General features: G+C 42.4%; 1 protein-coding gene across 1 annotated transcript; it reads left to right on the top strand.

The window, feature by feature from the left end:
• Window positions 1–1,081: 1,081 nt before the first annotated feature.
• On the top strand, window positions 1,082–16,242 carry ABRACL (ABRA C-terminal like). Its single transcript, XM_006074658.4, has 3 exons — window positions 1,082–1,251; window positions 6,386–6,452; window positions 15,655–16,242. The coding sequence occupies exons 2-3, from the start codon at window positions 6,392–6,394 to the stop codon at window positions 15,837–15,839; spliced, it is 246 nt and encodes an 81-aa protein (XP_006074720.1). The 5' UTR covers window positions 1,082–1,251; window positions 6,386–6,391; the 3' UTR covers window positions 15,840–16,242.
• The last annotated feature ends 5,115 nt before the right edge of the window (window positions 16,243–21,357 follow it).

Here is a 21,357-nt window from a genome sequence, read left to right as displayed (position 1 = left end):
TCAGCTTCAGCCTTCCTGTCAGATGGCTCATTCTCTGTATTCATTCTCCCTTTCCAATTTCCAAGGGAGAAACTGATTGGCTTATCTAATGATCCCGAGTTCTGGTTAGTGAGGACTGTTTGTTCCAGGTCACCTCCTAGGGTGATGGCCAGTTTATGGACTGTGTCTTTTGGGTCACATGACCACTCTTAAGCCAATCAGCTACAGTGGTTAGGGGGGAACTTTGGGGGCAATTATTTGTGCAACCTTTGTCCTAGGAATAGTTCGGGTCAGTTCTCTTGGCAGGGCTTGGTTTCCTTTTTGAAAGGATACCAGGTAGAGCAAACATCACACACACACACTCAGAGATTAAAATAACAGTTACTATAATAATGGATGTATGAAAAAAATGAATTATGCGGTTACATGTAGGAAATAATGAATAAAGAGGGGAAGAAATCTACACTGACCGAGGGCCAAGAATCATAATAGCTTTATCCAAGTAAAGTTTCTTTGCAGTAAAGCAGTTTTCAAAACTGCATTTTCTTTTGCAAATCAGACCACCCTGCTGTCATATTTGTATTTTTCTGAAAGCCCCCTGCCCTGGGCTTAAGTTCCGCGCAGTGGTAAAGAATCCGCCTGCCAATGCAGGAGCCACAGGAAACACCACTTCTATTCCTGGGTCTAGAAGATCCTCTGGAGAAGGGCATGGCAACCCACTCCAGTATTCTTGCCTGGCAAATTCCCTGGACAGAGGATCCTGGCGGGCTACAGTCCGTGAGGGCAAGGAGTCAGACCGACTAAGCACGCAGGCAAGGAGATCTCAGCATTCTGCACGTTGGGGGAGCCTTTTTTCTTGCATTAGGAGAGAGATCCTGGCAGGAAGTCAATTTCCAGGAAAAGATGCGGGGGTTGGAGCTCCTTGGCTCCGAGTGGCGCGGGGCAAAGGTGGCAGTAATTGGAGCTCTGGATGCGTTTTCCTAGAAGCCTCCAGCGCTCCGCCACCTGTGCGGAGTCTGCCCGGTTCTCGGCGTCTCCGCTCCAGTTTCCTCCTCCTAGGTTAGTCCCCGGGAGTGTGGGCGGCCCCATTCCTGAGCGCAGAAACTCTTCCCCCCTCCCCCCACTCGCCCTCCGCCTGCGGCACACCAACCAGCCTTTCTCTTTGCCTCAGTCACTTCCTTCCTCGGCTTCTTCCTCCCCGGTGCGTTGAAGAAGGCAACCAGCCTGCACCGACGCTGCCCGTTTTCTCGGAAAAGAACAGGAGGTAGAGAGGTGGGTGATCGCCCTGGGAAGTGGCGTCCAGGTAGAAAGGATGGACTAGGGTAGCAGGGGGAGGTCCAACAGCCGGAGGAGGGGATCGTGGGCTGAGGTTGGAGAGCCAGGACCGGGAAGAGACGGGGCTAAGGCGCCTGGAGGGTATAACTGGCATTGGGGTGAGCCGGGTGCTGGGGACCGCGTGGGCGCGCCCCCGCGCCCCCCACCTCTCGGGCAGACTTCCGTACTAGGCTCACGTGACATTTTGCCGGGGGCGGACCGGGCAGGGAGATAAGCAGCGTTTATAAAGATTTTCTTTTTCTTTTCTTGTTTGTTTTTTTTTTTTTTTTTTAACCGCAGAGCAACTTGCCGGCTTTGCACTTGGAGAGTCAGTTCCGCAGAACTGAGCGGGAACAGACTAGCAGTGAGGGGCCAGGCTCCACCCGAGGGATTCGGGGGCTTCAGGGCAGTGGGCTCTGCGGGCGCGGGCGGAGGGTGCGGATCTGAACGCTCCCCGTTCTGTGTACGGGGTGGGGGTTAGTGAGAAGACACTAGCGACTCGGGGAGCCCCAAGCTGGGTCCGTTTGCGTCGCTGGGTCTGGGCGCCGGCTCTCGAGGCGCGCCTGGGGTGCACTGATCGCCTGGGAGCACCGATCGCCGGGGAGCGCGGGCCTCGCGGAGACAAAGGCTTCCGGGATGCGGATGCTGCTCTTCCCCGGGAGTCCGCCCGGACTCCGCCGTGCGCCCCGGAGCCGGGGCCGAGCCTTGCGCTCTCTATCTCTGCAGTGGTGCCAGTGATGACCGTCTGATGGCCTGCGGGGGACAGGGTCTTGGGACCCCTTCCGGGCCAGCTCCCAACTTGGCTCCGGGATGACCAAATATGGAGTGTTTGCGCGCCTGCGAGAGGCGGGAAGGAACCCAGTCATTCTTTGACCTACACCAGCTGCTCGTCGGGGATTGTGAAGGAGGGCTGGGAAAGAGTGGCCAGCCCTAGTGAGGACAGGTGGCTCCCGATTCCCAGATGTCCCCACTCGAGTAGGCTTATTCCTTGACTTTAGAAAATCTCCAGGTATTGCCTCCAAACTTAAGAAAACAAACCAACCAAAATGAAAAAACCCCAAAAAACTGTTAAGAGGGTCCTTAAATATATCTTCAAGTGCCTACTGAAAGTGGAGCATTTCAGCATATGGCCCAGTCCGCCCACATTCCGTTTTCTTTGTGGTTCCCACGCACAGTGCCTAATTGGTTTCTGTCACAATGAGAGGGCTCAGCTAGCATCTGCCATCCCCTTCCCCTGAGCCTCCCATTGACCCGGCTCTTTCTTTCCCTTAGACTTGCTCTGCCCGTGGCCTCTCATTGTTCTTGATCTTGCTGCTTGCACCAGCCCCGGCTTCTGTCCTCATAAAAAAATGTCGTGGACCTTCTGACGTTTGTACAGCAGAGTATTTTATACTCCTTTGTCCTCATTAAATAATCAAAGAAACCATACCAGGTTATGTAGGCTAGCAATAGTTTTTAAGCCCATCATTTTCCTCTCAAAAGGATCAGAGCAGGGAGCCTTTTTTGCTTTTTAAGGGTTTTGTCTTAGTAAGTACTCAAATATTTCACACAAATACAACTTACCATTACATTTAGTTCTATTTGCATAATAACCAGCCCCACCCCAAAGGAGCAGAAGAGGCAGAAGGATGAGGTAAAAACAGCATTTAATTGTGGGAAACCCCTCTGAGTCAGTTTCATCATCCATAAAATAGGGATAAATAATACTTTGCAAGGTTCTTAGAATAAACACAGATAAGGAGCCTCAGGTGTAATTAATTATAAGGAAATTCTGGTAGTCTTCCCATCTTACAAAGATGAATTTGCATCTGCTTAATGTGATGCACATATTCACGCTACTTAAGAGTGGGATTTCCTCTTTGAGTCTCATTATTAAAGGAGAACTATGACTGGTGTGGATGGTGGTGGGTGGAAGGAATGGAAAATAATGTTAAAGAGATGAATATTCTGGGTGGGAGGAAATCAAAGCATCTGACAATTAGAGAAGACTGTAATCCCCTTGGACACTTCCCTTTCCCTTTTGTCCAATATGGGCTGATTTCCTCATCAATCCTCACAGATCCTACTACTGCAAACTATTCACTGTTAGACGGTTTTGATTATTAGAGAAATTTTTTCTCTTATGGCTTCCAAATCTGCCTTTCTGTTTACCTGTCTATTCTACCCAATATGGTAACGCAAACAAGACTATTCACATGAGTACATAATGGAGTTTTATTTTTTAAAAAAGTAGCAGGTCGTCTCTAGGCTAACTTTTAAAAGTCAAGATTCTTTACAGTGCAAGTGACAGAAACTCAAACCAGCATAAGCAAAACCACAGAGGATTGATTAGTTCATGTAACAGGAAAATCCAAGGTCATATACAGGCTCAATCATTGATGCATGGTTGAATTTTCCTTTGTGCTGGATTTATTCCTGGCAGGCTCTTTTCACATGGTAGCTGTTTATATACTGGCCGGCCGTAAACTTAGAGCCCAGTGGGAGAGTGTTGTTTTACTAGTAGTCTGGCAAAATTCCTGGGCCGACCCCATTGTTCAAGATGGTATCACCTATCCTATGCTCCAAACCAATTACTCTGACTTTGAACCATTCCTGGAGTCCAGAATGAGGCTCTACCCAAGATCCATGACATAAGAACAAGAAAGGAATGGCTCTATCAAAAAAAAAAAAAAAATTGGACTGCTGGTGCCAGAAGGTAGAAAGGCTGCTGAGCAGGGAAAAACGACAGCTGTTCACCACACTGACATTAACAGGTTTTTTCCCCTACCACTAATCTCATGGCATGTCTTTCAGTTGTGTCCTCTGGTTATATTTTAGCGTTTTAGTGTCTCTCTAAAACTGTATTTTGAATTGAATATAATGTTATAATTTCACCAGTAAATATAAAGTTCTCACATCTGGACACTAATTTTTGATACTGGGTTTTATGTAGCTGCATTAACCTAAGATGTTGTATCTTGTTGCAGTGTTGTTGTTTAGTCGCTAAGTCCCGTCCAACTCTTTTGGGACCCCGTGGACTGTAGCCCTTCAGGCTCCTCTGTCCATAGAATTTCCCAGGCAAGAACGCTGGAATGGGTTTTTGCCATTTCCTACTTCAGGTATCTTCCCCACCCAGGGATCAAACCAGTGTCTCTTGCATCTCCTGCATTGGCAGGCAGATTCTTTACCACTGAGCCACTAGGGAAGCGCATCTTGTTGCAATATAAGCTTCTTAAATTAAAAGATTTACACAGAAGTGTAGCAGATGGTAGTGGTACTTTTAATTATTAGCTATGAGAAATCTGGGGTCCTGATCAATATCATTTATACATAGATGTCATTCTTGTTTTTTAAAAGCTACCAAGAATTAGTTATGATCTGTCTGAATAAAATTATTTCTTCCAAATCATCACCTCAAAGTAAACCATTCAGGTCATCCTACTCTTTTCATCCCTTATTTCATTTGGAAAACTTAAAACAGACTGTGCTGATGCTTTTTCTGCCCATGCTTTTCACCCTCATATTGCTGTTTCCAGTGTAAAATTATTTCCTGCTTATGGAACTCATTCTTCCTCCTTTCCTGCTTTATTTCTTTGCTCCAACAGAGTTGGGTTTCTCTCCTTCAGCTCTACCTGCGGCTTCCCTGTTTCTTGCTGGTATCTGTCTCCTCCCTCTTTCTGTAGCTGTTTGCCACGCCCCCTTTAGGCTTCCTTTTCGGTCTCTGAGTCCACTTCCTCCCCTTAGAGCTCCTCTCTGTGCCTCACTGAAATCAGCAACTCCCTGTCAATAACTCTCACAGATGTGTTTTCATCCCCTGTCATGCCTCTGCTCATTTTACTGTTTGCCAGCCAATTATTTGTTGAAGTCCTACTCTTGGTGCCAGACGGGGTCCCACAGTAGCAGAACGATCAGATCCCAGCAGAGAGGAGCTCACTGTCTAGTGATAAAAGACAAGAAGCTGGTCATTCCAGTCAAGTGAAATGAAGTGGATGCACAATACTATGGGAACACACACGGGGGAGCACTCCTACTCCAGGGTTTCAGGGAGGGCTTCCTGGAGGAAGTTGTATCTCAGTTGGGACCGGACAAGTGGAAGTTAACTCCAAGAAAGAGGAATAGTCAGAGTTGGGTTGAAGAAGAAGCAGTACCTGTGAAGGCCGGACGTAAGAGAGTGAGGGGACATTTGAGGAATGAAAAGAAACGCTGTGTAGCTGCAACCTGGCATTCATAGGGCATAGAGGTGAGGTGGCTGGAATGATGGGCACAAACCCAGCCAATGGAGGACCTCATGAGCCAAGGGAACTCGCCCAGCTGCTATGCTAACCCTGAACTCCTTCCTCATTTGAAGATGAATGGTGTTCACCACAGGCTCTCCATTGCAGTCAGATTGCATTACGAACTGTTGGGGGAAGAGCATGAGTATATGTGACCTGGAAAATTGCATTTGTAGGGTTGCACCTGGACCGCCTTTTTCACCTCAGGGCTCCTAGAGGGGAGGGATTGTGTTGGTTTATCCAGTTAATCCTGGAACCAGCTCCTAGTTTCGGGCTTGCCCCAGGTGTGCTTCTGTTTCTCCTTGTTTCTATGCTTTTACATATTCTCTTCCCGATGCTTTCCCCAACTACTTATTGGTCCACTCCTCCCCCCAGGAACCTCCCTGAAACCTGTGGCTTTCTCCTTCAAGCTCCCTTAATGCCTTGGACCCTCCGCTCAAAGATAGCTTGTCCCATTGCTAGTCATTCCAGGCCTTTCTCTGCTTCTGGAGGATGAATTCCCTGAGGGCGGGTCTTGTGTCATTCACCTTTGTGTTTCTGGTGCCAGGCAGAGCTTGGGTTTGGAGTTAATGGTGGGTGCAAGGAGAATGGCTTGATTCTCCCCAGTAGACTGCATGGAGTAAGAGTGGGACTGCCCACAAGGGCAGTTATAAAGATGGGGGAAATGGAGGTACTCTACCTGGGGGAGATACATCACACAAGTGTTTTTAGGAAGAGGGACATGGTAAATTAATAGTGACAAATGCTACATGAAAAAAACCAAGGGCCCTTGGATTTGGCAAGATATGTATAATGTAATCTAGAAACTAATAATACAGATTTTTTTTTTCCTCCTTCAGGCAGCAATGAATGTGGATCATGAAGTTAAACTCTTAGTGGAGGAAATTCATCGTCTTGGTTCAAAAAGTAAGTTTTATATGATAGATACGGTGTTTCTTCTGAGTTTGCTTTAGAGCAAGAAGGACTAACTCTTTGGGTGCTGTGCTGTGCTGTGCTAAGTCGCTTTGGTTGTGTCCCAGTCTTTGGGACTCCATGGATTGTAGCCCACCAGGCTCTTCTTTTCATGGGATTCTCCAGGCAAGAATACTGGAGTGGGTTGCTATTTCCTTCTCCAAACTCTTGGTGGAAGTCTAAAAGTTTTGGTAGCTGTCAGCTAACTGCTCTCAGCCCTGAAGTAATTTCTGGAGACACAGAGCTATTGGGGTATTGTGATTCTTATACAAAGAATGGTTGAGTTATTTCATTATCCTTTGAATGGAAAGAAAATCACTGTACATCTGTAACCTAGCTGCATTGAAATCTTGTAATTGAATCTTGTTCGAATTTTGTCATACTATTAACATTCATTTTTTTTTCTGCTTTACCGTGCCACCATTTTGCAAATTGCCAAATGACTAGGGACTCATTGAAATCGCAATACATTGTCTTTAGTTTCTTCAAACCTTTGAATTTTGTATAATCAGGTATTTATGTAGGTATAACTGAAAGAACCCATCCTTTGGATAGTTTTTTAAAAAAAGTCAGCTTTTCCCTCAGCAGCATATGAGCACCTACCATGAAGTTTGAGACATATAAAATTGGTAGTATTAGTGCCCTTTTCCTAAATTGTAATGAAAGCAACTCTTATGCTTGTAACTGTAAGTATTAAGCAACTCGTATGCTTGTAAGTATTAATATTTTATACCAGACCAGACATGTAATAGTTTGGGGAGCATTTTAAAAATTGTAAGAGCAATAGATGTATTCAGCAACAACTGGGATAATGGACCCCAAAGTTTTAAAATTATATCATGTAAGTGAAAAACAACTTTAAAAAGTACCTTATAAGAGTTGTCCTGTCATCGTAGCTTTTTTTTTCCACATTGGAGGATAATTGCATTACAATGTTGTGTCATCATTATAGTTTGATTTTCTTACATATAGCTGTGATTACTTATGAATCACAAATCATTTGAAATAACAAGAGGTACTTTGAAAATTCCATTGTCATTGTTATCAAACATCCCCTGTAGTTTTCTTTTGCTGATGTAACATTACTACAAACTTTGTGACATGAAACAACAAATGTAATATTTTTCATTAAAGATATATTGAACTATAGTTCATTTAAAACATTGTATTAATTTCTGCTACATTGTAAAATGATTCAGTTATACATATATATGTATTCTTTTCCGTTATAGTTCATCACAGGATGTTGAGTATAGTTCTCTGTGCTCTACAGTTGGACCTTTCTGTTTATCCATTCTATGTATAATAGTTTGCATCTGCCAACCACAAACTCAAACCCTCACACCACCTCCTTCTTGGCAACCACAAGTCTGTTCTCTTTGTGAGTCTGTTTCTGTTTCATAAATAAGTTCACCTGTGTCATATTTTAGATTCCACGTTAGTGATAGCATATGGTATTTGTCTCTTTCTGACTTACTTCACTTGGTATGATCATCTCTAGGTCCAGCCATGTTGCTGCAAATGGTATTTTTTCATTCCTCTTTGCGGCTGAGTAGTATTCCATTGTGGAGAAGGCAATGGCAATCCACTCCAGTACACTTGCCTGGAAAATCCCATGAACGGAGGAGCCTGGTAGGCTGCAGTCCATGGGGTCCCGAAGAGTTGGACAGGACTGAGTGACCTCACTTTCACTTTTCACTTTCATGCATTGGAGAAGGAAATGGCAACCCACTCCAGTGTTCTTGCCTGGAGAATCCCAGGGACAGGGGAGCCTGGTGGGCCGCCGTCTATGGGGTCGCACAGAGTTGGACACGACTGAAGTGACTTAGCAGCAGCAGCAGCAGTATTCCATTGTATGTATGTACCGCATTTTCCTGTAAATAGTGTTATTGTGATCATAGGGGTACATATATGTTTTTGAATTATAGTTTTGTCCACATTTACTATCTTAATGGTTATGTAGGTTGGGAGTCTGTCTCAATCTGTTTGGGCTGCTGTAACAAAACACTCCAGACTATGTGGCTTATAAACAGCAGAAATTTTATTGCTTATAGTTCTGAAGGCTGGAGACCCGAGATCAGTGTGCCAGTATGGTCAACTTGGAGTCTTCTAGGTCTCAGACTTCTTGTATCTTTTCATGGTGAAAGGGACTAAGAATATCTTTGTAGCCTTTTTATCTATCATCAGTCTCTCTATTTATTATTGTGATAACACTGATTTATAAGATCTTGTAAGTTTCATATCGGAGAAGGCAATGGCACACCACTCCGATACTCTTGCCTGGAAAATCCTGTGGACGGCAGAGCCTGGTAGGCTGCAGTCCATGGGGTTGCTAAGAGTCGGACACGACTGAGTGACTTCCCTTTCACTTTTCACTTACACGCATTGGAGAAGGAAATGGCAAACCACTCCAGTACTCCTGCCTGGAGAATCCCAGGGACAGGGCAGCCTGGTGGGGTCGCACAGAGTCGGACACGACTGAAGCGACTTAGCAGCAGCAGCAAGTTTCATATAGAATAATATTGGGTTGACAAAAAAGATCATTCAGGTTTTTCCATTACATCATATGGAAAAACTCAAATGAACTTACTGGCCACCCCAATACTTAGCAGACTGAACCTGCACTTCAAAATAAGCAGGTTTACAAACTAGATGACTGTAAGGTAATTATCATAACTTGTATAAGGATGAAAATATTTTGAACATTGCAGCTTCACCAGGCCTCCTTGACTTACCTATTCCTCGTAATAGATATATTATTGAGTTGGAAAACATCTATGGAGATATGTTACCTACTGACAGATTAAGGTTAATTATTTATATTATGTCTGGAATAATGTTGACTAATCTAAACTATGAATTTGACGAATAAATTGATTAATTTAGTTTTATCTGTTTATTTTAAAATAGAGTTCTTTAAAGCCTTTCATTTTTCATCCCATCACTTCAGTTCAGTTCAGTCACTCAGTTGTGTCCGACTCTGCAACCCCATGGACTGCAGCACACCACGTTTCCCTGTCCATCACCAATTCCCAGAGCTTGCTCAAACTCATGTCCACTGAGTCGGTGATGCCATCCAACCATCTCATCTTCTGTTATCCCCTTTTCCTCCCACCTTCAATCTTTCCCAGCATCAGGGTCTTTTCCAGTGAGTCAACTCTTTGCATCAGGTGGCCAAAGTATTGGAGTCTCAGCTTCAGCATCAGTCCTTCCAATGAATATTCAGGACTGATTTCCTTTAGGATGGACTGCTTGGATCTCCTTGCAGTCCAAGGGACTCTTAAGAGTCTCCTCCAACACCACAGTTCAAAAGCATCAATTCTTCGATGCTCAACTTCTTTATAGTTCAACTCTCACATCCACACTTGACTACTGGAAAAACCATAGCTTTGACTAGATGGACCTTTGTTGGCAAAGTAATGTCTCTGCTTTTGGATATGCTGTCTAGGTTGGTCATAACTTTCCTTCCAAGGAGTAAGCGTCTTTTAATTTCATGGCTGCAGTCACCACCTGCAGTGATTTTGGAGCCCCCAAAAATAAAGTCTTTCACTGTTTCCATTGTTTCCCCATCTATTTGCCATGAAGTGATGGGACCAGATGCCATGATCTTAGTTTTCTGAATGTTCAGCTTTAAGCCAACTTTTTCACTCTCCTTTCACTTTCATCAAGAGGCTCTTTAGTTCTTCTTTGCTTTCTACCATAAGGGTGGTATCATCTGCATATCTGAGGTTATTAATATTTCTCCCGGCAATCTTGATTCCAGCTTGTGCTTTATCCAGTCCAACATTTCTCATGATGTACTCTGCATATACATTAAATAAGCAGGGTGACAATATACAGCCTTGATGTACTCCTTTCCCTATTTGGAACCAGTCTGTTGTTCCATGTCCAGTTCTAACTGTTGCTTATTGACTTGCATACAGATTTCTCAGGAGGAAGATCAGGTGGTCTGGTATTCCCATCTCTTTCAGAATTTTCCACAGTTTATTGTGATCCACACAGTCAAAGGCTTTGGCATAGTCAATAAAGCAGAAATAGATGTTTTTCTGGAACTCTCTTGCTTTTTCAATGATCCAGTGGATGTTGGCAATCTCTGGTTCCTCTGCCTTTCTAAATTCAGCTTGAACATCTGGAAGTTAATGGTTCATGTACTGTTGAAGCCTGGCTTGGAGAATTTTGAGCATTACTTTGCTAGTGTGTGAGATAAGTGCAATTGTGTAGTAGTTTTTGCATTCTTTGGCATTGCCTTTCTTTGGGATTGGAATGAAAACTGACCTTTTCCAGTCCTGTGGCCATGCTGAGTTTTCCAAATTTGCTGGCATATTGAGTGCAGCACTTTCACAGCATCATTTTTCAGGATTTGAAATAGCTCAACTGGAATTCCATCACCTCCACTAGCTTTGTTCATAGTGATGCTTCCTAAGGCCCACTTGACTTGGCATTCTAGGATGTCTAGTTCTAGGTGAGTGATCACACCATTGTCATTATATGGGTCATGAAGATCTTTTTTGTATAGTTCTGGGTATTCTTGCTACATCTTCTTAATATATATCTTCTGCTTCTGTTAGGTCCATACCAGTTCTGTCCTTTATTGTGCCCATCTTTGCATGGAATGTTCCCTTGGTATCTCTGATTTTCTTGATTTCTAATTTTTATCCTATAGAAAAGAATTAAGTAGATGAAGATTATTTGGAGATATAAATTCTTTAAAAAATGTACCTTGAGTGCTGCCTTTGTGCTCAAGTGCTGGAGATGGGAAAATAAATAAAAGTCCATCTCAGCCCTATGGGCCTCTTTAGGTAATGAGAACACAGATAAATTGGAAGGATGTTTTGGGACGTGATTAAGAGCATGTGCTCTGGAGTCAGACTCTGGGAAGGAATTCCAGCTCTTCCACATTCCTGCTGTGTGACCTTGGGCACATTTCTAAACTTTTCTGTGCCTTGGTTTCCTTATTTGTATAATGATACTACTTTATTTCAGTGAGTGTTGGAGACACATTTTTCACACTTTAAAATCTCTAAAATAAGGATTATTTTATGATACATGGTATGCTATCGTTAAATTGGCAGTTTAATTGGAACATGAAATAATGGTGCTTCTTAAAATCAATGGTGTCTTATCTTTGACAAAATGGTTAAGTGAGTTTTAATGACTATAAAATGCATCGAACAGTTCTAGGAACGTACTGAGTACTCAATAAATGGTAGCTTTCATTACTGTAATTGATGGTGCATGCTTTGATTGATATACATTCCATTTTTTAAGAAGTGCTATTAACTCGACTAAAGGAATCATAGAGGACTTCTCAGAGAAGGTGACATTTGAGTCCGTTTTTGAAGAAAAAAGAATTTAGCTAGAAAAGAGGATCTGGGATGCTAGGTAGATGGCTTGACATGGACAAAGTTACCAGGGGAGGTGATTCTTAACACCCTCGATTACAGCAGGTTGCTCATTTTGACTGAATCACAAGATGCATGGAATGAGAGGGCAGGAGGCCTGGTGAGAGGTGAGGCAAGGTCTAGAGGATGAAGAATCTTATTCACTCTATCTTAAAGGTGCTAGGGAGCTATTGAAAGATTAAAGTAAAAGAATATCAATTAAGCTTGTATCATACAAAATTTCTTCCACATTTTAAATTCTGTATGAATGTGGAGGATATAGTGAGGGTAAAAATGGAGACTTGTAAGGAGTCTGGCAGTTAGCCACATGAGAATCAACTGGGGCCTGGAATTAATTGTCCATGGAGAGGGAAGGCTAAAGGAACAGAAGATACAAAGAAGGTGGCATTGCTCAGACATTTGTCAGATTGAGGGGTTAGCAGGCAGCAGAACTCCAAGATTACAGCAGGGTTTCTGCCTTTGGTGGCTTTAAAAAATTTACCTAAATTGAGAATTTACCATAGACTGGGTATGCTATAAAAGACTTTACCTACATTCTATGTTTTAATCCTTGTAACAACTCCGAGAGGGATATTTTTACCCTTGTTTGATGGATGAAGTAACTGCAGCTCAGAGAGCTTGAAGGACCAACCAGGTTACCCAGCAGCTGCACTGATTCCTATAATCAGTGAAAGGTTTTCATTGCCAACAAAGGGTCATGCTGCTGGAAGTGAAAGAATCAAACAAGTACCTCTTGACTTTCCAGGCCAAGCATGGTCAGACTCCCTATTTTCCATTACCAACTTATTTCCTCCTTCTCTTAGATGGTTTACTTGAGCTGAGTAAATTAGTCACTGTTCCCCTAGATACTTAACTTCTTTCACCTGTGCCTATGGCTTGGCATAATCTCCCATTTCTTGCACTCATAATTGAACCAGTGATCACCGATCTAGTGCTTAGCATGGGCTGGACACTGTGCTCTGTGCTTCAGAACTCTGTCCCCAACCATACAGTGTGGGAGGTATTAAGATCTCCATTATACAGTTGAGGAAACAGGCTTAGGGAATTTATGCAGGTTTCCCAGGCTAAGCAACTAGCAGATGGCCAAAATTTCAGCTGAGGACTGTCAGGGTGTTTGTTTGTTTGTTTTGTTTTTAAAGCTCTGTATTATACGCCCCTTAAAGTCTGGTGGCTCAGAGGGTAAAGTGTCTGCATGGAATGCAGGAGACCCGGGTTCGACCCCTGGGTCCGGACCTCCCCTGGAGAAGTAAATGGCAACCCACGCCAGTACTCTTGCCTGGAGAATCCCATGGACGAAGGATCCTGGTAGGCCACAGTCCACGGGGTCGCAAAGAGTCGGACACTACTGACTGACTTCACTTTCTTTACTTTCTTTCTTTAAAGTCCAGAACAGGTACCACCAGTCATGAAATCTTCCCTTCCTGGTCTAGCCCGGAGTCATCTTGGTCTTGAAAAACAATCATGTACCTCTTTGCCTGTTGCCCTACCTACTGTCTGTATGGTTATTTCCTCGTGGGAGGGGAAATCATTTCTTTGATAGCTAGAAAGTGATTCTATACTTCCTTCTCCCTTCCTCTAGTGCCCAGCACTTGCTACACCCACAGTAGGAGTTTATTAAGCCACATGCTGTAAGCTCTAGCAGAGCAGCACGGGAACCCAAGAACCCTTCTTGCTGTGATGACCATCTCCTTCAGAGAGGGTACAGCTTTGGGAGAGAAGAACTTGGAGCATTGCATAGGATGGGTGAAATGTTCAGCCAGGTAGATCGAAGGATTCAGCTAGCATTGGGGAAGTATCCTTGATTACCCTTATCTTTGAGACTTCCTCTTATTGACTTTTAACCAAAGATCCACCTTTTGTTTTTCCTTAATTAAAAAAAGACTTTATTTTTTAAGGGCAGTTTTAGATTTGCAATAAAATTGAGTGGAAGGTACTGAGATTTCCCATATGCCCTCCCACACATGCATAGTCTTCCTTATTTTTAACATCTTCCACCAGAGGGGTACCTTCATTACAGTTGATGCCCCTGCATCGTTTTTGTTGTTCAGTTGCTAAGTCGTGTCCGACTCTTTGTGCCCCCATGAATTGCAGCACGCCAGGCTTCCCTGTTCTTCACTGTCTCCTGGAGTTCATTCAAACTCCTGTCCATTGAGTCAGAATGCCATCCATCCATCTCATCCTCTGTCAACCCCTTCTCCTCTTGCCCTCAATATTTCCCCAAATCAGGGTCTTTTCCAATAAGTCTACCCCTAATAGCTCAGTTGATAAAGAATATGCCTGCAATGCAGGAGACCCCGGTTTGATTCCTGGGTCAGGAAGATCCCCTGGAGAAGGGCTAGACTACCCACTCCAGTATTCTTGGACTTCTCTTGTGGCTCAGCTAGTAAAGAATCCACCTGCAATGTGGGAGACCTGGGTTCCATCCCTGGATTGAGAAGATCCCCTGGAGAAGGGAAAGGCTACCCATTCCAGTATTCTGGCCTGGTGAATTCCATGGACTGTGTAGTCCATGGGGTTGCAAAGACTGAGCGACTTTCACTTTCACTTTCTTTCCCATTAGGTGGCCAAAGTATTGGAGCTTCAGCTTCAGCGTCAGTCCTTACAGTTAATATTTAGGGTTGATTTCCTTTGGGTTTGACTGGTTTGATCTCTAGGATTGATCCTGCATTGACATATAATTATCACCCAGAGTCCATAGTTGACATTACATTTCACTCTTGATTTTGTACATTCTGTGGGTTTGAAATGATGTGTAATGATGTCTCCATCATTATAATATCATGGAGTGTCTTCATTGCTTTAAAAATTCTTTGTGCTCTGCCTGTTCACCCCTCCCCTACCCTAACCATTGAAAACCACTAATGTTTTTACTTTGTTTTCTCTTTTTCCATAGTTTTGCCTTTTCCAGAATATTCCATAGTTGGAGTCATATAGCACATAGCTTTTTTTCAGATTGCTTTCTTTCGTTTATTAATATGTATTTAAGGTTCCTCCAGGTTTTTCATGACTTGATAGCTCATCTCTTTTTAGTGTTTATTTTAATTTTTAGCATCTATGTTAAAAACTGGCCTTCAAACTAGATAATGTAGGGATTCTGGTAAATGAAGATTTCTTCATTTTTGAGGTCACCACTCCTTTCCTGGGGTTTCTGAGCATGTTCAGAACACACTTAGAGAAGTACTGTTCCTGATCTGGGGTTTCCCTTATATTTGTTATTTTTACTGATTCAACAACTAACAATTAGGAAATTGAGATTTAGAGCCTTCCCTGGCGGTCCAGTGGTTAAGACTGCCTTCCAGTGCAGGGCATGCAGGTTGGATCCCTCATCAGGGAGCTAAGCATCTACGTGCCTTGTGGCCAAAAAACAAAATCATAAAACAGAAGCAATATTGTAACAAATTCAATAAAGATTTTAAAAATGGTCCACACCAAAAAAACCTTTAAAAAAATCAAAATTTAGACAGAGAGGAGTGGTCCACCATATGAGCACTGTAACACATTCACTTTTTGTTAATATTTCTTAGTTCTTACTCCACTCTGTACAGATGGTACTAAGGCTAGAAGATATACTACACATTGCATTTACTCCATTCCTTTTTGAATCTGGCAAGAAGTTACACTGAATTTTTGACTGTTGACTGTTACATTGTGATGTTGGTTAACCTCCAGTTGTTTATGAAAGATGGTGTGTATTTGCCATACATGGTGGCAATAAACAGACTTTGCATTGGCTAACGTTGTGTTCTCTCAATTAGATGCTGATGGAAAATTAAGTGTGAAATTTGGGGTCCTCTTCCAAGATGACAAATGTGCCAACCTCTTTGAAGCACTGGTAGGGACTCTCAAAGCGGCAAAACGAAGGAAGATTATTACATACTCAGGAGAGCTACTTTTGCAAGGTGTTCATGATGATGTTGACATTATATTGCTTCAAGATTAATGTGGTTTGCATAGCTCTGTTTATTGTTTTTTGTTTGTTTCTGGTAAACTGGAATATTAAGTCAAAGGACAAACATACGAACCTACTTAATGTATTTTTATAGAACTTTGTAAACAAAAGGAGACTCATTTTAGAAGTCTGTCCTTTTTTCTATCTTAAAAACAAGTTTGTGTATTACACTGTAAAATGAACAAAACCTATTATTTTTATCAGGAATCTGGTTGGAAAATGTAAACAATGGGGCTTTTTTGGTGGGGGTACCAGGAATGTTTGTTTCATAAATTATTCATAGACAATTTCTACAGATATTGGACATTCTGTGAAATCAAGAAACAAACTTGTAAGACTAGCTTCCACAAGGAATATAATGTTTATGTAATAAAAACATATAACTCCCTTAAAATTATCTTATTGTCTTATTTTGTCATTTGAAATTTATGTACTTCACAGACTTGAGTTTTTGCATCAACATTAGGTAACTGCAGTAAAAGTTTTCTTAATTTGGAGAAATATTTTCTTAAAACTACAGAATTTAAAAAGTAGGGATGATTAGTGTTACGACTGGGCCCTGTTAAATATAACGATTTTGATGCCTATAACGTGCTTAACACTGGTAGGGGACATGCCCAAAAAGTGTAACCCCAAAACTTCACTTTCTAACTGGATTAGTCAGACCCACCTGAAACAATACAGGAGTATTTATGATTGCATGTTGCAGCTTGTAGTACAGAACTGAAAATGATACAGAATCTCAAGGAGGACAAGATCAGTGAAAGGCCTTGTGGTTGGAAGAGGTATAGAGGAGGCAAAATTTGTAGGATTAGAGCTGATTATATTCAGAGGGGGAAAGATGGGATGGGTGAGGGTGATGACCTAAGGGAAGGCAGAGGGACATGGATTATTAGCAAGGCATGATTTTGTGAGAGGATATCAGAATTCACTGGCACTTCATAGTCACTGTGAACATTTATTGAGCCTTTATTATGCTAATCCTCTTATAACCCTGTGAAGTCAGTATTAATGTTACCTCCCATTTCATGGATGAGGTAAGAAAGACACAGAAAGGTTAAGAGCTTGTTTAAGTTCACCTAGCCAGAAAGTGAGTAAGTCAGGATTTTGAAATTTGACTCATCTAATTGGCAAGGCCAGGGATGGGATGGACTTCAGGCATGGCTGGCTCCAGGGACTCAACCACTGTTGTTTAAACATTACCTTGCCATATTGGCTCTGATGTGTTTTTTGGTTCTTTCGCATTCTCTTTCTACTGTAAATAGATTTCCTGCATATATTAATAGATGGCTGCAGATAGTACTCTTGCCTGGAAAATCCCATGGACGGAGGAGCCTGGTGGGCTGCAGTCCATGGGGTTGCAAAGAGTCAGACACGACTGAAGTGACTTCACTTTCACTTTTCACCTTCATGCATTGGAGAAGGAAATGGCAACCCACTCTAGTGTTCTTGCCTGGAGAATCCCAGGGATGGGGGAGCCTGGTGGGCTGCTGTCTATGGGGTTGCCCAGAGTCGGACACGACTGAAGCGACTTAGCAGCAGCAGCAGCAGCAGATAGTTGCAATGCATCTACTCTTGGATTAGCAACACTAGTAGAAAGAGAATTATATATTATTAATCATATATAATTATATACCATTAATTATATATAATTGATTATAAATGTTAATTATGAACTTTAAGACAGGAACTCTTATTGGCTCCACTTGCAGCATAAGTTGACCCTTCTGATCAATAGCATTTGCCAGAGGGATAAGATATCTTGAATGTCCTGGGTCATATGCTTGTTTCTGAGTGAGGATTGGGTAGGACCTGTGCTTCACAGCCTCACCTCAAATAGGAAGGGGATAGTTCCCTAAGGGAAGGATGCTGAGCACATGGGAACAACACAGGTTGACCATAGATAAGGAACACCTTTGAGGGCTGCATCCACAAAACCATGCATATGAGAGAAAACAAAAGATAAATGAGAAATGGTCAAAAGATAACTATCGTATGGCCTCAGTAACTGGGAGAAAAATGTGTTTGCCGAGACGGGGAAATTGAGTGGAGCAGGAAGGCTGGTTTTAGGCAAAGTACATTTGGACATGGTGGACTTGGAATGTTTGGACTGGAAACGTGTAATAAGCAGGCGAGGATTAGGTTCTGCAACTTAGGTGAAGGTTCAGGAATATTGATAGAGACCTGAGAGTTATTTTGATTTTGATATGTATCAGTTCAGTTCAGTTTAGTCACTCAGTCGTGTCTGACTCTTTGCGACACCATGAATCGATGATCATAATTCTGCCTCTATTATTATCTAAGTTGAGATTTTAATTATTAGGCATTTAGAAAACAGAGAAGATATATAATCTACAGACTTTGTAAAAGCCTAGTGTGAAAAATTGAAGCAATTTTAAAAGGAAAACAATCTGGGTAACTCACATGTCTGATGGAACGTTTTTGAGAGGAGGTTGATCATAGTCAAAGGCCTCCTTAAAACTTCAGAAGGTGAAAAGAGTTACTCAATTTGTTACTTTCTTTAGTGTCTTCTTGGTGAGTATCAAATGCAATTTGAAACCCATAATGGTTTTAGAATTTGAGAAATATCTTCCAGAAAAATATCCATGGGGTTATCTAGTTATTTTGAGAAAATTAGCAGAGCAGCATTCCTATCTACCACTCACGTCTGCAATAATACAGTTTTATATATATTTCTAAATATATATATATTTATACATATATTTAGATTCAAGATGGTCATATCCTTTGAAAACTCTTGAAAGTCCCTTGGACTACAAGGAGATCCAACCAGTCCATTCTAAAGGAGATCAGCCCTGGGATTTCTTTGGAAGGAATGATGCTAAAGCTGAAACTCCAGTACTTTGGCCACCTCATGCGAAGAGTTGACTCATTGGAAAAGACTCTGATGCTGGGAGAGATATGGGGCAAGAGGAGAAGGGGACGCCAGAGGATGACATGGCTGGATGGCATCACTGACTCGATGGACGTGAGTCTCAGTGAACTCCAGGAGTTGGTGATGGACAGGGAGGCCTGGCGTGCTGCGATTCATGGGATCGCAAAGAGTCGGACACGACTGAGCGACTGATCTGATCTGATCGTGGTCTTAAAATTCAAAATGATAAATTTGATTTGATCCAAATTCACAGTTAAAATAATTTCTCTTGGCCATAAACTGCATTTCAGTTAATCATCTCAGTAATGAGTGTCACTGACTATAGGCAGATGGAAATTAGAAATTATAAACAATTGTACACAAACATTTCTTCTGTTATGCAATAGAAACATATAGTATCTACTCAAGTCACTGTGCTAGGCATTAGGGGTTATTATTCTCAAAGAGAAGCAAGTAACTTGCACAATGTATATTAAATATAGAACCTTTGGATAAATGACAGGGATACAGGTGCAAAAATGATGAACTGTTTTGGGGTGAACTGAATGAAGATTTCCTTAAAGTCAGGAGAACGATCCAGAAGGACTTTACTGGTGCAGTTCTTTATGCCTGCAAAGGTCGAGAAAGGCAAGTAACTTAAGAAAGAAAGAGGAGTATTGGGACCCGAGGCTAGAAAGGGTTGGGACATTACTTTGAACCTTAAAGACTGAAGAAACATTTCTAAGTGTATGTCTTACTGCTAAGTCACTTCAGTCGTGTCCGACTCTGTGCGATCCCATAGACGGCAGCCCACCAGGCTCCCCCGTCCCTGGGATTCTCCAGGCAAGAACACTGGAGTGGGTTGCCATTTCCTTCTCCAATGCAGGAAAGTGAAAATCGAAAGTGAAGTCGCTCAGCCTTGTCTGACTCTTAGTGACCCCATTAACTACAGCCTACCATGCTCCTCCGTCCAATGGGATTTTCCAGGCAAGAGTACTGGAGTGGGGTGCCATCGCCTTAATAATATTGAATTACAAAGAACTGTGAAAAACCTATATGAAATAATTTGATAAGTCCCACTCATTATGAAGTAACTTTAATTTGTAAGATCCACAGCAGTGCTATTTTGTAAACTGAGATTACACCAAACAGTCTATAATTACAGCTTATTATCTTCAGAGTGGATGACTGTTAATTGTAAAATTGATTAGTGTCACCACCTGTGCAAACTCAAATTTCCATAAGTTCCCATCATAGAACACCCAAGCACACATTCCTTTGTTTGCTGGAGGAACAATTTAAAAATAAGTTACAGAAATGTTGATTTGAGGAATTTGTCATAATCGAACACTCGCATCCCCAGAAGTCCCTGGTATCTGAGCTGCTTCCTATGGTTTCAGACAATGAGGGGAAAAAGGCCTGTGTATTGACACACAAAATACAAACAATGTGATGGCAAAGGAACAAGCCTGCTTTTCTGTGTGGCATGCGTGTTGACCTCACTAATTTATAGCCTCGTGTATCTAAAAAAGTCAAGAGAATGGCACGTACCTTTAATTTATTTATTGTCAGATAATCTTGGAGTTTCCTTTTCCTTAACAAAAGCTATAAATAACTCATCAAAGAAAACCACTCTTTGGGAGCCTTGTATGATTAGAAATCAAAAACGACCACATGTTTTTTGGAAGATGTTTTCGTATGGAAACCCCTCTCTTGTAGCTTTTGTTTAGCTGACTCAACCAAAGGCTTAATTTTTTTGACCTCTGCACTTCCCCTTTCAGTAGGGAAGTGAGAGGCTTTGTAGTGAGAGACTTCTGGTTGGAAGGAATGGAGACTCTGCTGGGTAAGGGGGGTTAACTATGAGCATGTGAACCAGGCGATTAGGAAGATAAAGTAACTCCCTGAAATTGGCGACCCGGACATCACCAAAGCAGGACTTCTGGGGAACTCCTAACCAGAGGGCATCAGAGTGACTTTTGTAGCTTTTTCAACATCTCAATGTTCTGCAGACTGAATGAATACATCGGGATGGGGCCCCAAGCATTTCCACTGACGTATCATCTCCCAGGTTGATTCTGATGGGCAGCTGTGGGAAAGAATTACTCCTCACTGCCTTAGAACAGAGGCCCCCAACCTCAGGGAGCTAATGACTGATGATCTAAGGTGGCACTGATGTAATAATAATGGGGGAAAAGTGCATAATGTGCTTGAATCATCCCCAAACCATCCCCACCGCTGGCCCTGGTCTATGAAAAAAATGCCTTCCATGAAACCAGTCTCTGGTGCCAAAATGGTTGCAGACCCCTGCCTTACAGACTCTCTGTCAACAGCACTCAGCTGTGTTCCTGGATCCACTTCTTTCTATTTGCTTCCCCTCCTGCTTCCAATTAGTTAACTCATCCTTTATTTCTCTCTATTCATAGCTTCTCCTTAAGCGTCAGTTCGCTCCCTATTCCTCTGATTTATTAGTGCCAGTTCTTGCCGCTGGCTGTGTCATATGCTGAATGTCTGTATGTCTAAATTAAAATGCTTAATATAAAAGAGTTTGAGTAGCACAATTTGTCCTTACCGTGCCAGACCACCCCATAGGTCATTGGCCAGTTTAAGCACTGATTGGGTCAGCTATGCACCCTC

Source organism: Bubalus bubalis, chromosome 10 (genome assembly GCF_019923935.1).
Source record: "Bubalus bubalis isolate 160015118507 breed Murrah chromosome 10, NDDB_SH_1, whole genome shotgun sequence".
NCBI lineage: Eukaryota > Metazoa > Chordata > Mammalia > Artiodactyla > Bovidae > Bubalus > Bubalus bubalis.
This window is presented reverse-complemented; position numbering and strand designations above follow the sequence as displayed.